At 47.3% G+C, this 22319-nt stretch overlaps 1 protein-coding gene and 1 pseudogene across 3 annotated transcripts in view; both read left to right on the top strand.

The window, feature by feature from the left end:
• The window catches only part of CTPS1 (CTP synthase 1), a 31464-nt gene that overhangs the window by 332 nt on the left and 8813 nt on the right, over nucleotides 1-22319 (top strand). For all 3 annotated transcript variants that reach the window (XM_045897960.2, XM_045897959.2, XM_064589356.1), the window contains exons 2-11: nucleotides 4110-4288; nucleotides 5160-5330; nucleotides 8075-8175; nucleotides 8942-9058; nucleotides 11440-11523; nucleotides 12374-12454; nucleotides 16001-16152; nucleotides 17217-17349; nucleotides 20077-20165; nucleotides 21596-21690. In XM_045897960.2, the coding sequence (XP_045753916.1) occupies nucleotides 4123-4288; nucleotides 5160-5330; nucleotides 8075-8175; nucleotides 8942-9058; nucleotides 11440-11523; nucleotides 12374-12454; nucleotides 16001-16152; nucleotides 17217-17349; nucleotides 20077-20165; nucleotides 21596-21690 (1189 nt within the window). In that variant the 5' untranslated portion in view covers nucleotides 4110-4122. The remainder of the gene's footprint in view (nucleotides 1-4109; nucleotides 4289-5159; nucleotides 5331-8074; nucleotides 8176-8941; nucleotides 9059-11439; nucleotides 11524-12373; nucleotides 12455-16000; nucleotides 16153-17216; nucleotides 17350-20076; nucleotides 20166-21595; nucleotides 21691-22319) is intronic.
• Nucleotides 24-4101, top strand: LOC135364194 (large ribosomal subunit protein uL22-like; annotated as a pseudogene).

The raw sequence follows: 22319 nt of genomic DNA, 5'->3' as shown, positions 1-22319 counted from the left end.
GGCCAGGCCGGCGAGGAGCCGGCTCCCGCGCGCGGGGCCGCGTGGCCGGGCGCCGCTGGGAAGCCGGGCCGCAAGGGGCGCGGGGCGGCGGGAAAGGCCGCGGGGCCGGGGCCGTGGGGGCCGGCAGTGCCCATTTCAGCGCGGCCTGGCTCGGCTGATCCGGGGGCCGGGGATGACGCGTGGGACCGGGAGGGCCCTAGAGACGCGGGAGCCCCTCTGCTCAGCCCTCCCGGAGCAGCCCCGGCGGCCGCCGCTCGGTGGGGACTACCCCGGCGCTCGCCCCCCCGGCCCTGGCGCACGGCCTCAGCCTGGCTGGGGGGCGGTTCAAGGTCCGAGACGCGCCGCCGCGTGGGGGATGGATTCGGCGGCCTGGCCACGGCCCCTCCGGCGCGCCCCGACTCCCGGGGGCGGAAGGGGCCTTGCAGCTCGCCCGCCCGCCGGGCTCCGGGTGCGGCCCCTCCGGCCCCACAGCCGGCCCGCTCCCCTCCCGGCCGCTCGGAGTGAGCATGCTGCGGTTTAAAGAAGTTCACTACGTTTGCGTGGCACACTTAGGTCCACACTCATTATAATGTCCAGTCCTCAACAGTCCTGGTGACAGGCGATGCGGGAGATTCTCGCCCCATTTTACACATGTAAGGACCCGGGCTTTGGGCAGCTTGAGTGACCTGACAGGTCTCAGTACACAAGTGGTAGGCTGGAGGTGGATCTCAAAACATTTTTCACAACAAAAAAGCTTTTTTTCCTTTCCATCTTTGTTGAATTCTTCTGATGCACTTTTTTTTAAGATTTTTTATTTTTAAGTAATCTCTACACCCAGCGTGGGGTTTCAACTCAACAACCCCCAGATCAAGAGTCACATGCTACACCGACTGAGCCAGCTGGGCACCTTCTTTTTTGTTTTTTTTTTTTAGAATTCTTTTTTGTTGTTGTTGTTTTATAAAGATTGTATTTTTTAGTAATCTCTACATCCAAGGTGGGGCTCGAACTCAGAACCCTGACATCAAGAGTCACTTGCTCTACCTACATAGCCAGCCAGGGCGTCTGATGCATCTTAATTTGTTTCTTCTGTGCTCGAAAGCCTTCTGATGTGTCCATCGCCTTCAGAATAAAGTTCAGATAGGACACTCAAGTTTCCCCATGATTTGGTCCCTTGCTTACATTTCCAACTTCTTTCCCACTGTCTTCCCCCCATGTTTCCCTATCTCTTTTCTTGGCCCTACCTCTGTTTTCTATAGATGGCCTTCACCTTCCTGTTCACTCTGTTCCCTTCCCCATGCTTTATGTCTTACAGTGAGTCCACTGCAAGTCTCTGGTCAACAAAGCAGGAGCAATCTGGATCTTCTCCCTGCCTCAATTTCTCACACCTTCTTCTGCTGGGCCATGATCTATACCTTGGTCTTGTCACTGAAAGCTTTCAGCTCTCTCTTCTCCAAGTACGCCTTTCATATGTTGTCCCTGTTTCCCACCATCACTGGATTACTCATTTATTTGTAAATGTTTTTTTCTCTAACTGGACTGCCAGCAGCTTGAGTTACGAGCCCAGATCTGATTAAGTTTTGTGGTCTCCGCTCTTCCCATAAGCAGCCTGAGGTGATCTCTGAAAATGGTTCACTCTTCGCTTGACCCAGAAAATCATGCAAATCAGGAGGTTCAAATCTTTGTGTTTACCTTAACACACATGAAACCGCTCAGGCCATCAAGGGTATGCATATCCAAAAAGCCACCAAGTGTCTGAAGGATGTCACTTTGTAGACGTGATGTGTGCCATTCTGTTGCTACAATGGTGGTTGGTAGCTGTGCCCGGGCCAAACAGTGGGGCTGCACGCCGCGTCGCTGGCCCAAAAAGAGTGCTGAATTTTCACTGCACATGAACTTAGGGGTTTAGAGGTGACAGAGTAGTGTCCCCCCTCAGGGTCGTCATTGAGCACATCCAGGTGAACAAAGTCCCCAAGATGTGGTGTCACATGGCTTACGGTTGGATTAACCCATACATGAACTCACCCTGCCACATTGAGATGGTCCTTCCTGAGAAAGAGCAGATTGTCCCTAATCCAGAAGAGGAGGTTGCACAGAAGAAAAAGATCCCAGAAGAAATGGAAGAAACAGAAACTTACAGCCTGGTAGTAAATTCTGCATAAAATAAATGCAAAGAAAAGTAAAAAAAAAAAAGAAAAAAAATTTTGTGGTCCCAGAAACTTATAGCCTGGTAGTAAATTCTGCATAAAATAAATGCAAAGAAAAGTAAAAAAAAAAAGAAAAAAAATTTTGTGGTCCCCAAAGTTTGTAGCACAGTAGCACCTACATGGGGGGGGGTGTCGGTCACTCATCAGTGTGTGTCCTGTCAGCCTCTCCCACCTGGTCCTTGAGCACAGTGGAATCTTCACTGTCATGCACTGGGGGAGACTGCAGGAATCTCCCCTCAAGAGAGCTGTTACCCTCTTACGTTAAATTGGGGCAAGTCAAATGCAAATGGATGAGATGAGTCTTCTGGAAAAGTAACCTGCTCCATAACCCGCTCGGACTTTCTGGGAACATTTAAATTGAGTCTGAGACCGGTCATAGTGTCAGGGATAGACCTGATTAGAACACATCTAAAATGTAGCCACGTCTAATATTCATGTGTCACTAAGCCATTTGACTGTGAGGTGATGAAAGTAGTATCCGCCCCCCCCTCAATATTAGGGAGTTGGGGTCAAATTAGTTTGGGAAAACTGTATACTGTGTACACATTTGGGGAGCTCACAGTGTGCATTAACTTATTAAAGGCTACTGGAGGTCTGGCATTAAACCAACTGACTGTTTAACAGCATTTCTCTGATTTATCTGTCTGTAAAAGGCTTTATGGGAACCCCATATACATTTTGCAGAAACCAGGGAGCACGCTTTTGAACATGCTGTAACAGGATAGAAAGAGCAAGTCATGGTCTGGGTGTTTTCCTTGCTATCCAGGGGGGAAGTCCTTTTGAGCATTCTTACTTTGCCAAGTGTATTCATTCCTGCCTTGGGGAGGAGTGGGGCAGGGGAATGCTTGAAGCAGAACTCCCCAGTTTCCTTGTTCCTTTCTTAGCTTATTTTTATTATAATTTGGCTTCACATGAAGTGTTCCCGGAGGAGGAAAATGTCCTGACCATGCCAAAGCAAGCATTCTCTTCTACTTGGAGATTGTGTTTCTCAGTTTGGTCACATTTGGATTTACCGACCAAGTGATGTGTCTGGGCCTCTGAAGCTAGGGGCCAGTGATGAATTCTCCCTGGCAAGCCTGTTGCGGTCGCCTCATGTCATGCCTCTGTCATTCCTGCCTCCATCCACTTCTTTATCTCTCACCACATCTGTTTCCTCCCTCCCCGGCCAAAGCTGCACTGCTCGTTGGATTTAATCGAATCTGTACTCTCTTTGAGTCCTCTGCCCATTATGTGCTTCAGGCTGGTTTGGTATCTGATGTTCTTTTCCTCCAGTATATACAGTTTCTCCTCATGGCACATCTGAGTGAGATTGCTGACAAGGAGTAAGTTGTTAACAGGAGACAACGACCTCTAATTAAAGGATTTTTAGGCTTCATTGCAACTCCTTTTAAATGTTTAAGTTCTTTTATTCTGTCTTCCAAAACCTGGAGAAGCTGTGTTTTCTTGGTGATACACTGTAGGTTAGCCAGAGACATTCTGTCTTTCGTGGGCAATCGGAATGCTCATCCAAGATTGAAATCTTTTTTTCTTCCAGTTCAGGGAAAATAATGAGGTGCCTGCTTCCGTACCCCAGGGTCCGGTGGTTATGTCAGCCAGCATTTGGAGCATAATGTTTTATCAACAGAGCTGTTTTTAAATTTTTACATTTTATTTTTTATTAGGTTGTCTCTCAAGGTTGTTAGTTGTCAAAGCTTTAAACAAAAGCTGCATTATTAGATTAGCAAGTTGTTTTTCAACTCCTGTTTGACTAAAGCCATTCAGTGATCCCAAGAAGTATTTGTTAGGGTCCCACAGAACAACCTTCTGGAGTCGTGTGGCGGATAGGGAAACAGGCTCCTGGAGGATACAGAGCTAGCCTTTGAACTGAGATATGTGTGCTTTGTGGAGATCTGGCTTACTTGTAATTTTTCCTTCTCCCACTCCCAGGTCAAAAAGTAAAATGAAGTACATTCTAGTTACTGGTGGTGTTATATCAGGAATCGGAAAAGGAATCATTGCCAGCAGCGTGGGCACAATACTGAAGTCATGTGGTTTACATGTAACTTCAATTAAGATTGACCCATACATTAACATTGATGCAGGAACATTCTCTCCCTATGAACATGGTAAGCACAATGCATTTCTTTCTTTTATTAAAATAATAATTGTGGAGTAGGTGGAAGAACAGGGTCAGTACTTGGAAATTGTGTGCATTTTGCATAACGTAACTTGCATTTCCTGCCTTCCAGAAAGGTCCTTGGTGTAGCAGAATTTGCTTTTCTCACCTAGACAGAGAGGAAGCAGAAATCTAAACAGGCAATGTAGCCGTGAGAGTCTAGAGGTTTCTGTAATAGAAACCTCTGTCTGAGGGGGAAAAGAAGACCTTTCTTCCTTTCCCATTTTTGAGCTCGTCTCCTGTTGTGATGGTAAGAACGAACCATCATGGGCAAAACTTCTAGAATGACGTTTCAAGGAATGAACACTAAACAAAGGAATGGGGGAAACTTTGAGTTTCACAACTTTGTTTGGGACTAAAGTGTAGCCCACACGTTGGTTTTTTCTAATCACCAGGACCTTAATATCCGGTGTGAGTTCTGAAGGAATTCATGCTTTTTATTCCGTCTGAAACCTTTTTCTGCTCAAGTAGGAGGCTTTGTTGAAAGTTCTTTTTCTTTGGGCAGCAGACCCCACACTCCTGTAAAGCTCCCTATATCTGTGGCCCTGGAGGCTATGTTTTCCTTCCGCCCCATGCTCTCTCGTTACTTCCTGATTCAGACGGAGCTTGTTGGTAGGCTGGAAGTATGCTATTACCTTTTGGAGAATGGTTGGTGATTTTTCTTTCTTTTGTGTCATATTTAGTTTTCTAGAAATAAATTTCTCTGCTTCACATCAAGGTAAAGCAGATGTTGTTCTATCCGCGTGTTTACATTTTGAGACTCACGTTTACCCTGACGTATGTTTTTCACTTCCCCTGACCACGTGTGCTGTTCATCACAGGTGAAGTTTTTGTGCTGGATGATGGTGGGGAAGTCGACCTTGACCTGGGGAACTATGAGCGCTTCCTTGACATCCGCCTCACCAAGGACAATAATCTGACCACTGGAAAGATCTACCAGTATGTCATTAACAAGGAACGCAAAGGAGATTACTTGGGGAAAACCGTCCAAGGTAAAACTGTATTTGCCTTCAAGGTGTAAAAAAATCTTAACCAGTTTGCTTTCTCTTGTGTGCAGAAATTTACTTTCTGTGCAATTTCAGCCTGAAGGTGTCAAGGTATTGTTACTGACATATGCCTTTGGTTGAAAATTCAGAGCTGTACGGCTGTCTACTCAAAAAAAATCACGTGAAGAAACCCCCTGCCGCTCTGTGAATGGCACTGGAGCTGTGAGCCCCTCGAAGGATGTGAGTCCAGAGGGCTGCTGTTTTTATGCGTGAGGAGTATGAGTTGTTGAAGGCAGCTAGGTCAGGGCAGCGAGCCCGGTGGTGTGTATGTGTCATGCATCTGGGGCTGATTTCAGCAGTGGTAGGAAGAGAACGTTCTTTGTGCATAGTGGTCTGCAGGCCGGTCATGGGCGCACATGGGCCTGGGGGAGTCAGAGAGGCGGGGCTCCAGTCCTCCTGCATCCTCACCAGCCAGCTTCACTTGTGTCTGTCTGTCTGTGCCCTGGGGTTCTCCACCACGTTCATTTGGGAAAATTGCCACTCTTGAAAGGGGTTGGAAAACCACTGGTCTACTGTAATGGCGGAAGTCCAAATTGGTGGTGGGGGGGGAGGTGCTGAAAAGTGTCTTTTCTTTGAGTTATGAGAGTGACTCTGCTCTTGGCTTAAGACTTCGCTGAACTGAAAGCCGAGGGTCACGCTGACAGCCAGCTCTAGTCTGGGGCCACCCTGGTCCGATTCGGGGTGCACGGGGTCATGTTTAGGTCGTAGCCCTGCCACTTACCAGCTTTGTGAACACAGGCAGATTGCTGAACCTCTTTGGGATCTGGTTCCGTTTTCTGTCAAACGGAGATAACACCTGCCCTTCCTGATTGTTGGGAGGGCAAGAAAGTCTCTCTGAGTTCCTGACACATAGAAAGGGGATCAGTTAGGAATTAGGATGATCTCGATCAGTTTGTTGTTCTAGGCCTCCAGTGTATTCATTCGTGTATGCATTCGTTCGTCACATATTTCTTGAATACTCAGCTGTGGTCACACCCTCCCTGGCACTGGGGCTACGTGATGAGCAAGACCAGTGAGACTGTCGCCCCCACGGAGGCCAGCGTGTGGGTGACACCAAAACAAACCGATGAAACAAGATGTCTGATGAGAGCTGTGAAGGAAGTAAATAGTGAGGAGAGAGAGTGCGTGGGGACAGCTTGTTTGGACAGGTGGTGAGGGGGAGTCTCCACGAGGGGGCAATTGCGCGGAGAGGCCGCCCGGGGGCCTGTGGAGGAGGGGGCACAGTCAGCACAGGGGCCCAGACTGCGGGCACTCCGTCAGGGAGGTTGGGGGGCTGCGGCCAGTTTACCCAGGACCTTCTGGGCCATGGCCCCGGAGTTTGGATTTTACTCAGAGCATTGGGAAGCCACTGAAGAGTTTAAAACGGGGGTGGGGGGGTTGGGGGGTGCTCTGTTTCGCATTTTTAAAAGATCCTGTTGGCTGCTGAGTGTGGAATAGATAAGGAATAGCCTTGTGCCTGAGGCCCTGCTGGTTAAACAGGCAGCAAGTTAAACAGTAATCCCTGCCCCTGAGGGGCTTGCCTCCTGAGTCCTAGGACGAGGATTTTAACAAGTGTTGAGCCAAGTGTTGAGCCGTAGCCGGCTTTACCCCGGGGGCACGGCCCGGGAGGCACTCTGCCCAGCATTTTACCAGTGGTGTCGCATAAAATTCCCACAACTTTGAAGTAGAAACTGTTATTTGCACTGAGCGGATAGGGAAATCGAGCTTAAGAATAGTTAAGTGATCACTCAAGGATCCGGACCTGATGAGTGGTGGAACTGAGGTATGAATCCAGACATTCTGGCCCCAGAGGCTGCGCTCCTGACCACCCTGCCCTCCCGTACTGTCTCTTATCCGGGGGCTGTTTATCCTTTGGTAAGCTGGAACATCCCGGAATAGGGGCCTGGAAAGCACCCCGTGTGAAGTGGCTGCCTTCAGCAGTAAGTGGTGCGGGTGGCCAGCGGGTCTGATGAGTGGGGTGCAGCCGGGGTGGCCTCTACACAGGGTACAAGGGCTCTGATGTGGGTTCTGGACACACTCTTGGCCTTACCTTCTTGTGCGTCCAGCCACAACTTGGAAACCTGGAAAGGAGGCCACAGGGAGTGTGAGCTCAGAGGTTTTTAAATGCCGTTTAAGAGTGGTCTCAACAGGGGCGCCTGGGTGGCTCAGCCGGTTAAATCATCTCCCTTCGGCTTATGTCATGATCCCAGGGTCCTGGGATCGAGCCCTGCATCGGGCTCCCCTGCTCGGCGGGGAATCTGCTTCTCCCTCTCCCTCTGTTCCTTCCCCCCTACTCGTGCACTTGCTCTCTCTCTCTCTCAAATAAGTAAATAAACACATCTTTAAAAAAAAAAAAGAGCTTTGATCAAAAAAAAAAAAGTGGTCTCAATAATATTTTTATGACCCCATCACTACTCTAGGCCAAGGCTGCGGCACGTAAGTGTGTCTGCCTCGCACGTAAGTTGTGTCTGCCTCCGGGGCGCCTGGGTGGCTCAGTCGCTAAGCGTCTGCCTTCAGCCCAGGTCGTGATCCCAGGGTCCTGGGATCAAGCCCCGCATCGGGCTCCCTGCTCAGCAGGAAGCCTGCTTCTCTCCCCCTGCTTGTGTTCCCTCTCTCACTGTCTCTCTCTGTCAAATAAATAAATAAAATTGTCTGCCTCCACCAGTGCTGACAGAAAAGTGTAAGGTATGTATTTCTTTTCTCTTTTCCAGTTGTTCCTCACATCACAGATGCAATCCAGGAGTGGGTCATGAGACAGGCATTAATACCTGTGGATGAAGATGGCCTGGAACCTCAAGTGTGTGTTATTGAGGTTTGTATGAGTCTTTTCTAACCAAATGTACACATTCACCTCCTTAGTCTGCCATCAGCACCTGATAAGACAGTGCCCTGTGAGGCCCTTGACCCTCCTCACCGCAGTGGGGCAGGGCTGGGCACAGAACTAGTCATGGGAATGGCCACGCCATTGACAACAGTCCCCTGTGCGAGCGGTTCTCCTCTTCAGCCTGTGTTCATTCGCTCACTGTGGGCTGTACCAGTAAGAGTGGCAGGACACGTTTTCCTCTGTCCCTTGAGAACGTCAGCTGACCTTCAGCTCTCCTCTGGTAGGAACGTTCATCTCTCTGAATGAGCCCCACTGCTTTCAGTTTCTTTATACTTGTTCTGCTGGTCCTAGCTGTTGGATCTGTGTTCCTACAGAAATAGCGGACTCAGAAATTCCAGCAGTTTGTTTATAACGGATACTTTTTCATACAAAAGTTATTATGGCTAACTAAGTAGATAAGATTTAGGCTTCTTTGCCTCGTGACTTTGTACAAATAAAATTTCTAGTGTCTCTTTCACCTGAACTTTTTCTTGGCCAGATCTATAACCTTGGGGAATGGAGAGCCTGTCCAGAAAAGTAACCTTTCAGCATAAGGAAATGTCAGTTACTGCTAAGTGACATTAGCCGGGCTCGGAGAGTCCACATTATGCTGTTGCTGATCACCGGGCTGAGATGATGAGGTGCATTTGTTAGAAAACTAAAGCACGAGAGGGACCTTTAGTGCTTGACCTCTACAATAACTTTGTTCTTGTAGCTCGGTGGAACAGTGGGAGATATAGAAAGCATGCCCTTTATTGAGGCCTTCCGTCAGTTCCAGTTCAAGGTCAAGAGAGAGAACTTTTGTAATATTCATGTCAGTCTTGTTCCTCAGGTAAGGCACTGGAGTTTTACTTTGGGGGGATGGAGAAGAAAGAGAAGAGGATGGCTTTCATCCCTTACCTATTTTAGATACGTGAGGTGCAGGGAATAAAGATCTTCTTTGTGAATTTAAAATTATTCTAATCATACTTTGTGAAAAGATCAGATGGAAAACATTTAGAAGAATAGCCAGGGAAGTTGCATTTGAAGGTGGTGGGTTGAAAATGTCCATTTGTCTCTACTACCTGGTGAAACCCTGCTATAATTAGAGTAAAGGGAATTTTTTTTCTTTTAAAGAGAAACACTCACAAAGATAGATAATATGAAGGAGTCAATGGGAATGAAACATGGGAAGCCAGAAAGCAGATAACGTGTAGAAAGTGAAATAGCTGCTGCTTTAGTCGTGGGAGAGCAGAATTGTGAGCCTGCAGCAGGGCCGGCTGAGAAGCAGCCCTCTTTGCCCTGCACAACCCCCAAAGGCTCAGGAAGGGGCAGTGCCGCGTGCACTAGGGGGCTGGGGGCATCTCGTGATAACTGCTATTTGAGAAGCAGCTAGAACCCAGCATCTCCTTCCCTAATGTGCACACTTGGACATCAGTCCCTTTCCCACCTCGGCAGAAGACTGAAGCTTTTTCTCTGGAGAGGGATTCTAGATGTGCAGATACTAGCAATAGTTAAGAGGGGTAATACTGAAGTAAAACCATGGGGGTAAGCGCACTTTAATGCTGTTGGGACACCCTGCTTTCTTCTGCCATTGGGTTCTAGAATCATCACAGCCAGGCGTGGACTGTCCACGTGAGGTTCACGATGGGGTCTATGACTAGCCCAGGAGAAAACACACTGCCCTCAGAGGCTCCCTAGTGAAATAGTGAGGACCCCAGGGTCCTCCCACCCACTCACTCAGAACTTCCAGTTAGCTTTTAAATGTCAGCTGGTGGCCAGTGATCACCAGACATTTGGAGAAAGCACCTAGATGCACAAGAAATCAAAACAATAGGACAAAGGGGAACTCACAGAAAATTTTGGCTCTGGAGGAAGTGGAAACTTAGAAACCAGAACAATCTGTCATTAATGTCCTCAGAGAGTCAAAGGGGAGATAAACTGGAGATAAGAAGGGGGCATTCAGAGAACAGAAAAGAATTCTTGGAAATTAAAAATGGGATAGCGGGAATAAAAAACTTGAGAGAAAGAAGGTGGAGGAACTACCCCAGGAAGTACCCAGGGAGATCAAGAGAGAGGAAATGGGAGAGCAGGGGTAAGAGAATGAGAGGACTGGGCTAGGATTTCCAGAAAATACTAGGGAAACAGGGAGGGACGAGTCATTGGAACCAGGGGTCAGCATACTGTGCCCACAAGGCCAGATCAGCCCACCCCCTGTTTTTGCAGATAAAGTTGTATGGAAATACAGCCGTGCCCACCTGTTCATGTGTTGTCTATGGCGATTCTGTATTCAGACAGCAGAGTTCGAGTCCTTGTGACAGACTGCATGGCCCGTAAAACCTAAAAGTACTCATTACCTGGCCTTCTACAGGAAAAGTTTTCTGATCCTTTGATCTAAATAATTCAAGGAGATTTCAGGATGTTAGTTTCTAGATTGAAAGGACCCGCCGAATGCCCAGCATACTGAATGGGAGATGACCCAGAGCAAGAGCACATCACTGTGAAATTTCATAACCATGGGGCAGATACTCTAAAAGGCTGTAAAGAGAAAAACCAAGAATTAGTAAGGCATTACACTTTCTAAGCAGCAATACTAGAAGCTAGAAGACAGTGAAGCTATTTCTTTACAAGTGCTCAGGGAAAAATGCTTTCCAGCCTAGAATTCTGTACCCAGCAAATCTGGGAAGCGTGAGAAGAGAATAGAGATAATTTAGTACTTAACAAAGCTCAGCATGCCAAGAAAACAAAACAAAACAGAAACACCAACCCAAGAAAAACAAACCAAATTTGGACAGAAAGGTGCATGGTTTACGATGGGCAGGATTTAAATACTGAAACGCATGTAACACTGGAGGGAGATCATGAGATGGGCTGTAGGCACAGGACAGGTGCCTATGTAGTAGGGAGAGAGGGTTCCTCCTCTATCTAACAGGGGGATCAATAGGAAATGTCTCAAACTGCATGTCAAGAAGTAGCATGAAGCATACCAGAAGGATCATTTAAGAGTGGGAGGGTGGCTGCCCTGGGGTTTGGGGAAGGGGAGGGACTCGGTGGGCACCAGTACCACTGTCGTTAGGACGGACCTTGTGGAACTGTCCGACTCTAAAATACGTGTACGTGCGCCTTTGACAAAAATGAAAACAGACACTGATCAATAAAAGGGGTTCAGAGAAAATTCATCCTGAAAATTCTTTATCCTAGAGAAATGAACTTTTTTTCCCTTTTGTAAAATAGCCAAGTTCAACAGGGGAGCAGAAGACCAAACCCACCCAGAATAGCGTTCGGGAGCTCAGAGGGCTCGGGCTTTCTCCGGATTTGGTAAGATTTTATGATGCCCTGGTTTCAGCGTGATCTTGCATGCCTAATTAAATCTCTCCTCTGCGTACCATGCGACTTCACTTATATGGAATCGAAAAAACAAACAAAAAGCAGAAACAGACCGATAAAGACAGAGAACAAACTGGTGGTTGGCGGCGGGAGGAGGAATGGGAGCCACAGACTTCCGGTTAGGGAGTGACTAAGGCCCGGGGTTGAGAGGCACTGCCGGCTGCGCTCGTGGTGAGCACGGCATAGGGTAGGGGGTCCAATCACTGTGTTTTGCTCCTGAGACCCATGTAACATCGTGTGTCAGCTATACTGCAGTTAAAAAAAAAAAAAGAGCGAAAGAAAGAAGGACAAAGATAAGATGGAGGAAGGAGGGAAGGAAGGGAATGAATGAATGAATGAATGAATGTATGTATGTCTGCTCCCCAGCAGATAAGACCTTTGTTTTGTTGGCATGCTTTTCGATGATGGTGGGGAAACGGTTAGTGCTTTGAGCCTCACGGGCCTGCCTGAGGTCGTGCCTTGTCGCTCCTCTGCGTCCATCATTCACTGTCCCCTCTCTCCTACCCAAGCCTTTACCTGAGGAAGACCCCAGCTGGTTCCTGTAGTTCGTGATCTGCGTGTTCATCTGCACCGCCACCCTGTTAACGTTTCTCCAGCGTGGGATTTTAGGAATTTCAGTTTTGAAAACAGGTCCTGTTTTCATAGTTGGCCTGCATTGTGCTGGAGTTAACATTTTCATCCGGCTTCATGGGGTGATGTCTGTTTTCATTTCAGTCAGGAAAAAACCCCAGCTCCGTAATCCCTTTCTTCTGTCTGAATGTCTTACTTTGTTTACTGCTAGGTTGTGTGCAGGTGCTCAAATCCTCTCGACACGTCAGTGAAAGAGAAAATCTCGATGTTCTGCCACGTCGAACCTGAACAAGTAAGTCGAAATTCCATCTTCGCGTCAGTCGTGGTTTGCTTCTGGTTCTCCTGAGGTCTCTTAGCCACTTTGACGAGGCTTGCTGCTTATCTCACAGTTCGAGACAGTAGACTGTTCATGGGAACTGATGCTGTTGGTCTGTGGTTTTCTGGACATACTTGACCTCTCCGGCCTCTTCTCTCCCTGCTCCTTGTACTCTTCGCTCCAGCCACACTGCATGGTGTCGCCCTCCCCGTTGGCCTGGCTGTCTCCTAATCATTTTCATCCTCCAGGGCTCAGCTGGGACCCAGTATTGTCCGAGAAGCTTTACCTGTCAAACCGCCTCCCCCTCAGACCTCACGGTTGATCCTTCTTGGGCGACCTGTGTGAGTCACAGGTGCTGGTGGTGGGCCTGTTACACTGCCCCTCGGAGTGTGTGTGTGTGTGTGTGTGTGTGTGTGTGTGTGTGTGTCCCCGTTACCTTCTTGAAGGCAGGGACCACTTCACTCAGCTTTATATCCCTGGTGCCTAGTGTCTAAGGTGGCGTGGGCTCTAAACCTCTTTTAGTCTTTTCCGTTATATGTCCTCATGGAGGGTACCTATTAAATAGGAAATTCAGAATTTGGGGACCTGTTCTATGTCCAGTGTGGGGCACGGTCGGGAAGGCCTGGTGGTGGTAAGTTGAGACTGTGGCTGCGGGTCAGTCGGCTTGGCTGAAGGAGAGGAGCAGGGAGGTTGAGGTCCAGGAATTTGTGATTAGGCTGTGAGTGGTTTGCTTTGCTGCTGGGTTACTGAGGATCAGGAGATGAAACAGGAGAGCCCGGCTGGCCTGAGGGGGAGAGAAGGAACCAGCAGTGTTCAAATAAGAGCAGTTCATTTACGAGACTACAGGGGATTAGGAAGCAAGGGTCAGAAAGTTAAAGTCGCTGGCATTGAAGTGAAGAGAGCAGGACAGCCTCTGACCCCCCATCTCCGCGAGCACTCAGGTGTCTGGGTGTGAGCGTGGCCCGGGGCCCGAGATCAGTGTTCCCAGTGTGCTTCCCAGGCTGGGAGCTCTGTCTCAGGAATTCTGCTTCCTGCCAGATACAGATCTTGGACTTAACGGTGGACTAAGTCCTAGGAAACCTGTGGTAAGCTGAAAATATCCTGAGTCGAAACTGCATTAACACCCCTCGCCTACTTTAAATGTGCTCAGAAGACTTATAATAGCCTACAGGTGGGCAGAGTCGTCTAACACAAAGCCTGTTTTACAATAAAGTATTGACTATCTTGTGTAATTCATCGAACACGGTACTGAAAGCGGAGAACAGAGTGGTCGTGTGGGTACAGAACAAAGCATGTCGGTTGTTTGCCCTGGTGACGGCGGGGCCGCCTGCAGGCTTCGGCTTGGTGCTGCGGCCCCACATCGTGAGAGAGTGAACGGCCTGTTGCTAGCCTGGGAAAAGAGCAAAATTCAAAATGCAGAGTACCCCTTCTACCGAATGTGTGTTGTTGTCACACCATCCTAAAGCAGACCTTGTAAGTCGGGAGCTGTCTGTATGTAGAGCATCAGAATAATTTCATTGTTAAGAACAACCTTCTTAGGCATTTCATTTATCTGAGGTATTTCTATCCTAGCAAGCGAAGGTAATTCCATTCCGTGATAGGATAGGTTATTAAAAAATACTATTAAAAATGTGACAGGTGTGTCTAGATTTAAGTTTGAATTGCAAATCTTTCGCCTATTTTTTGTTACTTATCTTACTGAGTTCTAGGAATTCTCTGTATATTCTGAATAATAGTCTTTTATCAGATAAATGATTTGCACATTTTTCTCCAAGTCCATGGCTGTCTTACTTCTTTAATGGTATCTCTTGGAACACAAAAGCTTTTACGTTCTGATGAACTTCAGTTTATCCATTTTTCTCTTTATAGGTTGTGCTTTTGGTATCCTGTCCAAGAACTCCATTTAACAAAAAGATTTCGTGTTTTCTTCTAAGTTTTATAATTTTAGGTCTTATATTTAGGCCTGGGATCCATTGTGAGTTAACTTTTATGGATAGCAACTTTCTAATAAAAGTTGAAATTCGTCTTTTTGCCGGTGGATAGCCAGTTGCTCCAACTCCTTTTGTTGGAAGGACTGTCCTTCAATAGTAATCTGTAATGTTTTTCTTATTAAAGGTGCTTTTTTTTTTAAGATTTCTTTATCTTTGTAAAGTTTTTTTTCTAGGATTATTTATAGGTATTCATAATTTTTGCAACTATATGAATGGCATATTTTTAAGAATGACAGTTTCTAGGAGCCCCTGGGTGGCTCAGTCAGTTGAGCATCCGACTCTTGATCTCAGCTCAGGTCTTGATTTCAGGGTCATGAGTTCAAGCCCCATGTTGGGCTCCACACTGGGCATGGAGCCTACTTAAAAAAAAAAAAATTACATTTTCTAATTAGATATGACCCATGTATAGGAACCCTGCCTTGCTGAAATTCTGCTAGTTCTGTTTGTTTACATGTAAATTCTAAGGGTTTTTGTGGATAAGGAATAATACTGTATGCAGTTCTTGGCAGTTGTTTATTTTCCAGTTCATATATATATAGTGTGTGTGTGTGTGTGTGTGTGTTTCTTACTTAATTGTAGTGGGTAATATCTTCAGTACGTTACTGAATAGAAGTAGCGATAGTGGCCAGTTTTGCCTTGTTTCAGACTTTAAAGATTAAGCATTAATATTAAATATTGAGAACCAAATGATGTTTGCTATGGGCTTTTTTTTTCTTTATGTTTTTCACATTTTCCCTGATAGTTCTAATTCACCAAGAATTTTTACTATGGCTTGGTTTTGAATTTTTATTAGCTCTTTATCCACTGAGGTGACTTTTTTCCCCCTTTTTAATCTGTTCATGTAGTGAATTCCACTGTTAAATATCCTAATGCAGCGGTTTTCAGACTCAGCCTGAAAAACTACTTATGCCTGCTTCCCCCCTGCCCTCCTGAGGTTCTAGTTTATGTGGCGTGGGGTGCACTATGGGCTTGTGAATTTTTAAAAGCTCACCCAACTCCAATGTACAGCCAAGTTTGACAGCCACTGTTCTTGGGACAAATCCTACTTGGACATGAATTTTTTCTTTTTTTAAACTACATTTATGGTTTGGTTTGTGATTTTTTTTTTTTTTTTTTTTAAGATTTTATTTTGAAGAATGAGGGTGGGCGGGGGAGGGGCAGAGGGGGAGAATCTCTAGCAGACTGTGTGCTGAGTGCGAGCATGGAGCCCGACGTGGGGATCAGTCCTGTGACCCTGAGATCATGACCTGAGCTGAAATCAAGAGTCAATGCTTAACCGACTCAACCCCCTAGGCGCCCCTGATTTATTTTTTTTGAAGGATTTTTGCAGTCATGTTCATAAGAGACTAGCCTCTAATTTTTTATTCTGTACTTGAGTCAGTTTTGGTAATGTATGTTTTTCTAGAAAATTGGCCATGCCATTTTCAGATTTAGAAGTTATTTTCTGAAGGTGATATAGCCAGTAGGAGGCTGCCAGCCCAGTTCATTTTTGTTTGTTTTTATTAAATAACCTTTGCCCGTTTTTATGCAGGTGATCTGTGTCCATGATGTCTCATCCATCTACCGAGTCCCCCTGTTGTTAGAGGAGCAGGGAGTAGTGGACTATTTTCTCCGGAGACTTGACCTTCCGATCGAGAGGCAGCCACGAAAAATGCTGATGAAGTGGAAAGAGATGGCAGACAGGTTTGCCTCGTGATAAGTTGCTGGGAGTTCGGGCCTTATTTCTCTTTTCCGGAGGGTCTCCGGGAATTTGCTTGTGCTGTCAACTCTTGCTGGGAAAGGACTCAGTGGTAAGAGAGGCAGAGACAGGCGCTCAGCCCTCAGGTTGCTGCACCAGGGATGAGGAAGTCCTGGCAGAGCTGAGCTCAGATCACACACCTGTGGCCTTGAGTCCCGTCAACTAGGAAATCCGGGCGAACAGGTGTCTAGTGGCCATGGGCGAGCTCTCGTACCTGAGGCCTGCCCCGCTGGCTGACCGTGGCTGGGCGCTCCTGGGCCCCCCCCAGATAGCTGAGCTGGGTTTGGGAATGTGCCGCTCACCGCCCACCAGAAGAGGATGAGCGGGGGTGTCCAGTCGTGTTACTGCTGATGCCAAAGCTCCTCGCTTTGAGAACCGTCCCCATTCCTCTGAAAGTTCAGCGATGCTCCGCATCGCTTCAGAGGTGTGGCCGCAGCCTCAGAGCGCGGGCCCAGGGGCGCTCCTGCCTTGCTCTGTGATAGGGGTTTTCCTTTGGACATTCTCCCTTTCAGGCTTTGTGCATTTCCACGTGTATCCATAGGCAGCCCCAAAAATGGCACACGGCTCTGGGATCTTGTTTTCATACAACATTACAGACGTTTTTGCTCTGTTATTAATTACACTTTATGATGAAGATTTTTGGTGACTATAGACTACTGTGTTAATGTCCTAAGATTTATTTGACTCTTCTCTTCATCACATTAACTCCTATGAATTGTCTGTTAATTTTTTTTGCTCTTTGGGATTTTAATTTTTAAGAAAAACTTTGTGTGAGATTTGGAAGCCATTTCTTCATGCCCACTTCTTAAATCCTACTTTTTTTACAAAGCCTGCCCCGTGGATTTGAAAGTTGCTTCCTCTTTACTGTTCTGTATGTAGAACTCAGATCATACCTGTTCCCATTATATGGTTCCCAGAGATGTTTTTCTTTTTAAAGAAAGCAATTTTGATCTCATGGTGGTATATACGTTGTGTTCTAAATACTTTGGTGTTTCTTGGCCTTTGATAGATATGATCGCTTGCTGGAGACCTGCTCTATCGCCCTTGTGGGCAAATACACCAAGTTCTCAGACTCGTATGCCTCTGTCATTAAAGCTCTGGAGCATTCTGCACTGGCTATCAACCACAAGTTAGAAATCAAGGTAAGGAGGGGCGGCCCGCGTATGGCTGAGGCATGGACAGGGAGGGTTTCTGGATTCTCGTAGATGGCTATAGGCCTATCTGCTTTGTATTCTTGGAACTCAGCATTTCTTTTTAGGAATAGAAAGGATTCATGGTTGGCTCCTGGCTTTGAGAGAGAATAGTAGAACATTTTCAGGAAACAGTGAAGGGGAGAGATGGTCAGGGTAGTAGTTGCGAAAGAGCGAATGGTTGAATCTGAGTATCAGGTGACCACGTAAAATTGCGCCAGGGGAACGGGGAGCCCTGGTGGACCAGAGGCACATTGCTATTCCACCTACCGGGTCTGTGAAGTACAAGTGCTAAAACCCACCTCCGAGAGCGGGGAGGTTTCTCTGAAACGGGGGTCCGGTTGCCTGGCCAGTGCCTGGAACACGGCCGGCACCCATGAGTGGTCCTGCTTGTGTTCTGCTCCATGATGTGATGGGCAGAAGCCGAGCTGACGGACTGTCAGGGCTTGGCCCCTGCTTGTCTTCTTCAGGCGCTGGAGTCTTGAGGTTCAGGGCTCAGATTCTGGCTGTCTTCACCACTGGCGTTGGGGTTGGCCGCCTCCTCCTCCACGTGTTTCTCAGCATTGTGATTTAGTTTGCTTTGTCCTGGGGAACGGGTTCCTGTAGAATGACCTACTGTATACGTTTTAAGAATTATGGGATCTTATTATGCTTCCCTGACTTACTTTTGCTCGTTCTTTGGCTCATTCATCTGTCGTATGCACTTGGACATAGTCTGTGCCTATCGTGGTAGATGGTGGGGGCCGAGAGGTGAATGAGTCCGTGAAGTCTCAAAGGTGTGAGGGGAGCACACAGGAAAGCGGGGGGAACCTCTCTGGGTAGACATGTGAGGAGGGCGGATGTCCTCCAAGAGGGACTCTGGGAGACTTCGGGAAGGTGGAGGAGGCAGAAGGGAAGGGCATTCGGACAGAAGGTAGAGTGTATCCAAGGGCTTGGAGATGGGGAATAGTTGTTACTCAGTGGATGGAAAAGTGAACTGGGGGATGTCTGGAGACAGGCCTGTGAGGTCATGAACCCTGTTGCCTGGCCCACAGCTGGGTCTTCCCTGAGGTTCGGGGAGGTCATTGCAGGGTATTGGGCAGGAAGGAGTAAGAAAAAGATGAACAACATAATAAGGGGGGCAGAAGGTCTGAGTGGACACTTCCATGAAAGCTGCACCTGATGTATGTGAAAAGGCAGTCAAGGGCAGTGCCTTCCGTTGTCCGGGGAATACATGCACCTTAAATCACTGGGAGACACACCCAGGGAGAGGAGAGGAGAGGCCGAGCGTGCTGGTGAGGACGGGGAGCTCCGTGCCTTGCTGGTGGGCCGGTGAAATGGCAGGACTGCTGAGAACACGACCTGGCACTTTCCCACAAAGGGAAACGTACACTTACTCCGGGACCCAGCACTTCCACTCCCTGCTATCTTCTCTGAAAACACATGTCCACAAAAAGTATTTTTTATACAAGAGGACTATTATTTTCATAGCCACAATCTGGGACCAATCCAAATGTCCAGCGTGAGTTAGTATGCACGTTGTGGTGTATTTCCACAGTGGGAAACAGCTCAGGGATAAAAAGGAATAAACTCGTGACACGCAGAGCAACAGGGATGAATTCCAGAAACATACCGAGCCAAAAAAGCCAGACACAGAAGGCTGTGTGGTGTGTGTTTTTATTTTCTATGAAGTTCTAAAAGAGGCATCTGTGGTGATAACAGAGCCGGGGGTGTCCGGGGCAGGAGGTGGAGAGGGGGTTGTTTGGCGGGGGGGAGGGCAGAGGGGACTTTCTGGGGTGACAGTCATTTTCTTTATCTTTGATTGAGGTGGTCGTGACACCTTTGTGTGTATGTTTGACAAAACTCATCAGAGTGTACACTTAAAATGCTTGGATTTTATTGTCTGTAAGTTACACTTCAGTGAAGGTGGAAGATGGAAAGCAGTCTAGGTGGCGGGCTGGGGAAAAATGCATTCTGAACAGAGAGAACGCTTTATTTAACTTATTTTTTTCATCTTACCTTATTTTTAAAGATTTCATTTATTTATTTGTCAGCACGAGCACAAGCAGGGGGAGGGTCAGAAGGAGAGGGAGAAGCAGGCTCCCCGCTGAGCAGGGAGTCCGGATGTGGGGCTTCTAGGACCCTGGGATCGTGACCTGAGCCGAAGGCAGACACTTAACCGACTGAGCCACCCAGGCACCCCCAGAGAGAACACTTTCGACTCACTCTAGCGGGCTGAGGATAGAGCCAGTGGAGAGCCGGATTGGGGAGGCAGATGATTTGGCAACATTTGTATTTTAAAATATAAGAAAGAATTTAAAGTTTATTTAAAAATTACTAAGTTTAAATATATGAAGATCATAATTTTGAAACTTTTATTTTTTATTTTTTTATTTTTCTAAAGATTTTATTTATTTGAGTAAGAGAGAGAGCACAAGCATGAGCAGGGGGAGGAGGGTCAGAGGGAGAAGCAGGCTTCCCGCTGAGCAGGGAGCCCGATGCGGGACTCGATCCCAGGACCCTGGGATCATGACCCGAGCCGAAGGCAGATGCTTAACGACTGAGCCACCCAGGCGCCCCTAAAACTTTATTTTAAAGTGAAGAAAGACAGGGCATTGACAGTATCATTTGGGAATTAGGGAAAATGCGGCTCTGGAGTCATGGCCTGCTTCTTTCCTCCCCTGCCCGAATGACCCGCAGTACATAGACTCTACCGACTTGGAGCCGAGCACGTTGCAGGAGGAGCCCGTGCGCTATCACGAAGCCTGGCAGAAGCTCTGTAGCGCTCAGTGAGTAGTACCCTCTGCCTTCGGTTTCCAGAGGTCTGGGGGGGCAGGGGGCTTTAATGAGCAGAGCCTTGTGCTTTCATGTGCTAGTAGTAGGTAATCTGCTTTTTAAAGATCTTTTGATTTTTTTTTTAAGATTTTATTCATTTATTTGATAGAGACACAGCGAGAGAGGGAACACAAGCAGGGGGAGTGGGAGAGGGAGAAGCAGGCTTCCCGCCAAGCAGGGAGCCCGATGTGGGGCTCGATCCCAGGACCCTGGGATCAGGAACTGAGCCGAAGGCAGCCGCTTAACGACCGAGCCACCCAGGCGCCCCTAAAGATCTTTTAATTATTGAAAAGGCTACAATCTGTGTGATTTTTTTTTTTTAAAGATTTTATTTATTTATTTGACAGAGAGAGAGAGAGACAGCGAGAGAGGGAACACAAGAAGGGGGAGTGGGAGAGGGAGAAACAGGCCTCCCGCTGAGCAGGGAGCCCAATGCGGGGCTCGATCCCAGGACCCTGGGATCATGACCTAAGCCGAAGGCAGACGCTTAACGACCGAGCCACCCAGGTGCCCCTAAAGATCTTTTAATTATTGAAAAGGCTACAATCTGTGATTTTTTTTTTTTTAAAGATTTTATTTATTTATTTGAGAGCAAGTGGGAGAGTGAGAGAGAGAGCGAGAGCGAGAGAGCATGAGCAGGTGGGAGCAGCAGAGGGAGAGGGAGAAGCAGGTTCCCCAGTGAGCAAGGAGCCTAGTGCAGGGCTCGATCCTAGCATCCTGCGATCATGACCTGAGCTAAAGGCAGACGCTTAACCAGCTGAGCCACCCAGGCGCCCTACATTCTGTGTGATTTAAGCCTTACAAAAATATAGCTTATCAATATAGTTGAATCTGAAGGAAACGTGTTCTGATTTTATGGACGTTTGCTGTCTGTGTCTACTGATGAAGCTTATTTAAAGATTTTCATCTGGAACATTTGATGAGGACCCATCAGCAGTCTCATAGTTTGTTTTTGGCAGCTGTTATTTATAATAGTAAACCATCAGCAGGAAACTCTAGCTCTCTGGAACAGTGGCATGTTCTAGAGCCCTACAACTATGACTCAGGCCCCCGCTCGGCAGACACTCTCAGTTGATAGGGAAAGCACTCCCTTCCCATGCAAGGGAGCGCTTTAAGCCAAGAAGTAAACAGTTGCATATGTATTAACATATATTGAAAATTATGAAAGAATCCGTGTGCCACCTTTTTTTTTACTGGTAAGCACTTAGTGCACATTTTCTAAGCTCACAGTGTTTGCGTTCAGCTCACTGGCTGTCTCAAAATCACCGTCATAGCCCCAGTAGGAAAATACACGGAGCGACTTCGTGGCACCAGTGTCTTGGGCATGTGGCTCCTTGGGCTGGTGGTAAGGGCCAATTGCCATGTGCTGTGCTCTCTTGTACAGTGGAGTGCTGGTTCCAGGGGGATTTGGTGTTCGGGGCACAGAAGGAAAAATCCAAGCCATCGCCTGGGCTCGGAAACAGAAGAAGCCTTTTTTGGGTAAGGAGTAGGAAAGATCAAGAAAAAGTGCCACATGGGAGCCTGTGAGTAAAACAGGGAGGTTACCGGAACCAAGCACGGATGCCGTCTTTCTAGATAGCAACTCAAGCAGAAGCCGTTTTGGTCCTGTTTGGGAGAAATTCAGACTCTCTCAGCGTGAAAAGTTTAAGGCTTGTACACCCATGTGTAGATGTTGTGGAATTTGGGGAGGATGAAATAGCAATCAGGAAATCTTGTCTGTTTGTGGAATCCAGCTGTTTGGCAGGACACGTGACGCTGAGTTTCACGTCCTCACTTGGAATTGGCCAAAGTGATTGTGGATGCTTCCCGGTGCCACAAACTCTAGTAATTTTCAACTTGATCAGTTGTAAATGGGAACTTAATGAGAGAGAATAGGAAAACTTGAATTGTTAAGGATGAATGGAATATTGTGTATTTCTAAAATTGAATAGCTTCTAAAACCTGGGATCTTCACATGAGAAGTTTTTGAAAGCTTAGACCCAGTTTTTTTTTTTTTTTTAAAGATTTTATTTATTTATTTGAGAGAGAATGAGAGAGAGCACATGAGAGGGGGGAGGGTCAGAGGGAGAAGCAGACCCCCCGCCAAGCAGGGAGCCCGATGCGGGACT

This window comes from Mirounga angustirostris, unplaced genomic scaffold (assembly GCF_029215605.1).
Source record: "Mirounga angustirostris isolate CCGP_5_RB_7025 unplaced genomic scaffold, mMirAng1.0.hap1 SCAF_4, whole genome shotgun sequence".
Lineage (NCBI taxonomy): Eukaryota > Metazoa > Chordata > Mammalia > Carnivora > Phocidae > Mirounga > Mirounga angustirostris.
Note: the sequence above shows the minus strand (reverse complement) of the source record. Positions and strands in the feature narration are given on the sequence as shown.